Consider the following 6,000-nt stretch of genomic DNA (forward strand, 5'->3'; position numbering starts at 1 on the left):
TATCAGTAGTCAATGGAGCGTGTAGATTTGGCGAAATCGCCCACATGCTGTTGCGCCCTCGAAACCTTGCCCTGCGCATTTGCAGTCAACCCAGGTTTGATGGTTTCTTTTCTTTTATTTTTTACCCCGAACTAGGCCATTGATAACCCACGGCTGGGCAATGAAGGGGGTGACGAATCTAGCCAGCCGCATGTGGTGACGCAAATGTTTTGATGCCAAATTCAAAATTTTTTATTATTTAATTTTTTATTTATTTACTTGTTGCGATGATTGTGAGAACCGCCTACGCTGAACTGGCCAGAACCACAGACAGCACGATGAGGCAGCCGGCCAATAACATGGAAGAAGAGCGGAGAGTGAGTGGTCGATGTTGCGGGCTGATGCGGGTTTCCAAGGGGCGACGAACTTACCCTTACCACTGAGCCCAGGGGAAGAAGAGAGGGAAAACGGATGATGTAACTTAACTAACTAGGGAATAATGGAGAAAAGTCTTATTTTTCGCGCGCGGAAGACGAGGAGAAAGACCCCCCCCGCCAACCACGATGGTGCGTTGTGATGTTGGCAGGCTTGGATTAGCTGGAAGGTTAGTGCGAAGGTTTTTGATACGGACTGGGCTGCAGTCAATAATGTTAGTTAGTTATGTATGTATGTATGTATGTATGTCTGGGAGAGAGCAGTTCATAGAAACCCCACCGTTCGTTTGTTCGCGTTGCATGCTTAGATTAAGTTTCATAACCAGACGCGCAGTAGAACAGTTTAGATGGGAATTATGCCATTCAGACCTAGAATGTATGTCTCTGCATCAAATAATGGGCAGAATTATGGATACCTCTCTATCCAGCAGGAATAGCATGCAGGTATGCAGGTATGCAGGTATGCAGGTAACTATAGGCAGGCATGCGGGCCAAGGAAACAGGGTATAGCAAGCAACCTTGGGGACTTTGGGCGGGCTCAGACCCCTCGCGCACGCATGGTTATTGGTCTGGTCTGTCTCCAGGGCTCTCTCAGTCTTTCCGATCCGAGCAATGAGGAGCCGATAAACAAGCATGCCGCTGGTGATTAGTTAGCTGATTAGCTGATGAGTTAGCTGATAATAATAGCCAGACCGAGGAGGGGAAGAGAAGGAGAACTTTAGGAAGAGGGAAGAGGGAGGTCTTGCAGCATTACACACCCGTTACATACGTAATGAGGGCCCATCCTGCCCAATCTTTGGCTGCTTTTTGCTCCCGAGCCTCCGTCATCAAAACCCAGAAAAATACAAATACAGCGCAATACCGCTAAAAATAAATACGCCCCAAACTGGGACTTGCGGCGGGAGTGTAATCACGTGCACTGGGCGAACCTACCTAGGCTAGTCCGTGTATGCGTAAGTACCGCCCCATAATAAAATGTATGGGGAAGTACCCACCTAGATTGGTGACTAACCCTGCCTTGCCTTGCCGTTTCTCTTTTTCTCGACGCCCATCGCCATCGCCATCGCCATCGCCATCTTCAACTTCAACTTCAACTTCAACTTCATCATCAACCACCAACTACAGAGTAAATCTAGCAGATATCTGCGAGTGCTGCCGGTTCTCGTATACTAGCTAATCACCCACCGTCCATTCTCCTTCTCCTTCTTCTTCGTCTGTCATCTTCTCGGCCTTTTCGCTTCTTTCGTCTTCCTTCTCATAATCATTCATCCATCCAAGAGAGACTGTGCCTTCGACCGGTCTCCCTATCGCCATTAATCCATCCTTGCCCTGTATTCGCATACAGCTGAGCCTGAGCTAGTCCGCTCGTCTTTGTCTGTCTCCTCGCGATTTCAAACCTCAACCGTGGATATTCTCGAGTGGTGCGTGCATTTCTATTTCCTATCTATCATAGCCTAATTTCTTTTTTCGCGTGACTGCGCCCGGCTTTATGGTGCCGCGCGCGTGTTTTCTCCCTCCCTTTTTTATTTTTATTTTTATTTTCAATAAAGCCTCTTCGCCTTATATCACTCCTTTGCACTTGTACAAAAAGTACTTGTGTGCCTCCTTGGATCCATCTGCTAATTTATATATATCTCTTTGCGCTGTCAACAGAATAAAACAATCATCCCCTATATCCGCAATCATGGCGACTCGTCCAGCTTCGTCCAGCATTGCCATGGCTCTTGCTGGCAAGACCGCCTCTGTTGAGATCCCCAAGCCGCGTGATAGTGGCTTATCTCCTGGCAGGGACAGCTTTGCTGCTGTTCCAGGCCGTCACCACCGCCATAATCAACCCGCCATGTTACCTACCCCTCCCAATTCCCTCTCCCCTAACATGCCACCCCATGCCTTCAAACGCCAACATTCGGATCTTCCCGCCTCGCCGCCCTACGTCCCCTTGCACGTCGATTCTGATATCGACCTGCAGGATGCTGTCGACCATGCGAAAAGCCAGGACCAGCATCACCATATCCCCTTGGTGGCAGAGAACCTGACCTCCCTCGCTGGGTCCGATGCGATCTCTCCCGGAATGCTGGCGAAACACCACCTCCCTGATATCCTTCTCACTCATGGCCCTTTGGCTATAAGGCACATCATCGGCTACCTGACTACTTCGGTACCAGGTTTCTCCAGGATCCCTCCTGCCAAAGCACGCAGACTTGTCGTAGGAGCCCTAGAAGGCAGGGGAAGCGGCGGCGAAGGTGCAGGAGTCGATGGAGACGTCGAGTTTGAAAAGGTCGGCTGGGGCAGGTGGGATGCGAGGCGTCGTAACCAACCTCCCAAGCACAGTGGAGATGGCCCCGCATCTCCTCCGGGAAGTGTGCCGTCCTCCTACTCTCGTCATGACAGGATCCGGATCCAGATCCCTGCTGGTCGAAAGCCCCGGGACGTTTCTGGCCAGTGCGGCTCCTCGATGGCAGGAGATTCCGTCGTTTTCTCTCACTCTGACTTCGACTACAGAGACCATGAAGATATCAGTATGTTAGAGCACGAGGCGGACAAAATGTCACTCGACGGAGACGATCGAGTTTCCTACTGTTCCTCATCCGAAACTCCAGAGGATGAAATACCTATGGACGGAGATTGGGATGAGGCAGACGCCACAGATGAAGAGGACTGGGCGCAGATTGGAGCTGCCGCCCTCAGGGCCAGGTCTTACCCTAGTGCCCCTGGGGGTGGTGCTGACGTGAACAACAACAATTCTCATTATAATTATAATACCTACGCGGCTGGCTCCAAAAGTAGGAGTCGGGGCTATGGTGGTGGACCTTCATACTCGGCCCTCACCAAATCCGTCCCCGGCGGCATTCCCCTTCAACATGTCGATTTTTCTTTCCCCGACGGTGTTAGAGGCGATATCGAAGAACGCGCAGCAGTCGAAGCGCTCCTGCAGCTCGGTTCTATGTAACACCATTCTTTACGGTTTTCTCTACCCTCACATACCGTTCGACACGCCACATCAACAACATACCTAATCACATATTTTAACATACGGCATCATTCATATTCAGCGTATCTTCCTTGGTAAGGCCGGACCGGACCAGACTAGGCCTTGGTTTTTTATTCTTGTCACCATTACTATTATATTATTTTTATTACCATTCACAACGTCTCACGATTATTGATATTTTCGACACATTCCCTTCCGACACATACACTCACATGCCCGCCAGACTGACATTGTATACGGTGGAGCAAGGGAAAACGCTCCAACCCACGATCAGACAAACACGTGGGAAAACTATGGGAAACACAAATGGGCACAACATTGGGTTTGGTAAAGGTTTTATTTCATGCCTTCAGCGATGGCATGATGGCGTTCTTATGTGTTTTTTTTTCCTTTTGTCTTATTCCCTTTGTAGCTGTTTCTTTTGTCTTTTTCTTTTGTCAATATCCCCGTATGCATTAACACGAAGCTTTTTTTCGTTTCTTGTGGTTTTATTATTACTTTCTTTTGTACTTTCTTGTCCTGTTCCCACTTACTACATTGATTTGGGTGTCAATGACGGCGTTGAAATTACCATTCATGCCTATTAACGGTTTACTGAACTCGTATTTTTTTCCCCGTTAATTTTTCTCTTCTCATACCCTCAATACTCTCTACTCTGGCGACTAGACATTGCTGCTTCCTTTTCTTTCCGCTTCTAAAACTCTGCTTTGTTTATATCATATATTCCCCATATACCCACTCCCTCCTTTGGCTCTTCTCTCCGCGCTCATATCTTGAGCAGCTTTGATCATGCGCTACCGACAATGCAGTAGCACATCACTTCTTGAGAGAGAAAAATAGAATCTTTGGCCCTCCCTTTTTCTATATATTTATCTACCTACCTCTTCTATTTTATTTTTCCAGTCACGTCAGCATTTGTTTTCTTATTTTTAACCATCTCATTCATACAACATTTTTAATCAATTTTCCAGTGTTTTCTTATTTGAATGAACTCCTTTTTCTTTGTCTATTTTGCTATTCCCCTCTCTATTTTTATATCATCTTTGATTTTCTCCTTTGACATTTCCTTTGTTGATATTGTACTTGATGTACTGGCCGTTTGTGAATAACGTCTCGAAATACATACAAAAAAAGGAGAAAACAACAACACTGAAAAAAAAGGAAGGAAAAAAAAGGAAGGAAAACAGGAAAGAGGCACTAAAGCATCGATTTGACAGCTAAGAGAAGGAAAAAGAGAAAAAAGGGAGAAAGAAAGAGTGGCATAGGAAACTTGGTCATCTTAAGTGTACTGCACTGAGTTTTTTATTAAACTTTTATTTCCCCCTATCTCTCTTGCTTACATCTTATCTTGTATTGTGATGATGATTTCTTTTTTTTTCTTCTTCATTCGCTCCGCGCCTCGGTCGTCTTAACTGTACAGTACTGGGTGGTGCTTTAGAGCTTCAAATTTTCGAGCTTTTCTTCTTCTTTCCTTTCCTTTCCTTTTCTATTTCTAGTTGGGATTGAAATGAAAATGAATAACTATGGTTTGGCCGGCTCATATCTATCCTATCGATTTTTTTTTCTTTCTTTTTTTTTTTTTTTTTTTCCGTGTGATTTCAATTCTCCTCCTTTTCAATTCTTTGCTACATACCATACCCCTATCACCACTGTTATTTACTATACACACCTTAGATACTCTTATAATATCAGATACTGATATATATATATATATTCAGTTTAAGTGTGTCTATATATGCACATACTCTATTTCTTTAGTTTCTATATTCAATATTCAAGCACTTGACCTTCTCACTGTGAAATGTGAATCAATTTGAAAAGACTTCATGATCATCTATCTATCTGATGTCACCGTCAAGTAGTTACTGAAACATCTAGTGAGCAAAATAATAACCTAACTTAGCCCATCTAGACTAAAAAGCCCGTAGAAGAAAGCAGATCTGAACGATTAGATTATATCATACAAACTCAAAGTCTTAACATGGATCAATATTAGAATCCACAATCACCTATTCATCCAAACACCATTATCCATAATTCCCAAAAACCCAAGATAAAATAATAATCCGAAAAGCAACCAAGCCCAGCCCAACTCACAATATACAAAAAAATCCACCCTTATCCTCTTCGTAAACAAACCCCCTTCACCATTCTCTCCCCCCTTTTCCTTTTTCCCCCTCCTCCCCCCCCCCCTTACCGCCGATTAACCCACCTCCAAACCCCCTCCTCCGCCTCCGCAAGCCTATTCCCCGCCGCCCGCGCCCACTCCACCGCACCCCGCCACACCCCCGCACCTGGCCACGCACCCTCATCATTATCGTCACCATTGTCCGGTCCCGCGCGACCCTCCTTATAGACATATCCCCCACCCGCGCCGCCGGTCACGTCGTTCCCCGCCCCTCCTGGCAACATTTTTTGAGTTTTGAAAAGGGGAGAATATACGAGACAGCAGGGGAAGTTGGAAATAAAAAGTGGTTTATCTCTTCGAGATTGTACGAGGTTCCTGCAACGTTCAGAGCACCCATTTCCGATAAAGACCACTCCAACATGTCCCGCACAGATCATAAAAGCGAGAGACCGGAGCTCGAGACCGGG

The 6,000-nt window shown here is 46.1% G+C and overlaps 3 protein-coding genes across 3 annotated transcripts; 1 reads left to right on the forward strand and 2 right to left on the reverse strand.

Annotated features, from left to right (window-relative positions):
• Positions 1-802: 802 nt before the first annotated feature.
• Positions 803-1,727, reverse strand: BDCG_00520 (uncharacterized protein; the record flags this gene model as incomplete). Its single annotated transcript, XM_045416030.1, has 3 exons — positions 803-1,052; positions 1,426-1,532; positions 1,599-1,727. 3 exons carry the CDS (start codon positions 1,725-1,727, stop codon positions 803-805), a joined length of 486 nt encoding a protein of 161 aa, XP_045271846.1.
• Positions 1,095-5,198, forward strand: BDCG_00521 (uncharacterized protein). The gene is made up of 2 exons (XM_045416031.1): positions 1,095-1,834; positions 2,067-5,198. Exon 2 carries the CDS (start codon positions 2,098-2,100, stop codon positions 3,361-3,363), a length of 1,266 nt encoding a protein of 421 aa, XP_045271845.1. The 5' UTR covers positions 1,095-1,834; positions 2,067-2,097; the 3' UTR covers positions 3,364-5,198.
• BDCG_16156 (uncharacterized protein) lies at positions 5,129-5,817 on the reverse strand (the record flags this gene model as incomplete). The annotated part of the gene is made up of 1 exon (XM_045425416.1): positions 5,129-5,817. The coding sequence occupies one exon, from the start codon at positions 5,815-5,817 to the stop codon at positions 5,599-5,601; it is 219 nt and encodes a 72-aa protein (XP_045279202.1). The 3' UTR covers positions 5,129-5,598.
• Positions 5,818-6,000: the final 183 nt, after the last annotated feature.

This window comes from Blastomyces dermatitidis, assembly GCF_000003525.1.
Source record: "Blastomyces dermatitidis ER-3 genomic scaffold supercont1.1, whole genome shotgun sequence".
NCBI classification, from domain to species: Eukaryota; Fungi; Ascomycota; class Eurotiomycetes; order Onygenales; family Ajellomycetaceae; genus Blastomyces; species Blastomyces dermatitidis.

Coding starts and splice junctions, on each gene's coding strand:
- BDCG_00521 (XM_045416031.1), top strand. CDS start 2,098: ATGGCGACTCGTCCAGCTTCGTCCAGCATTGCCATGGCTCTTGCTGGC.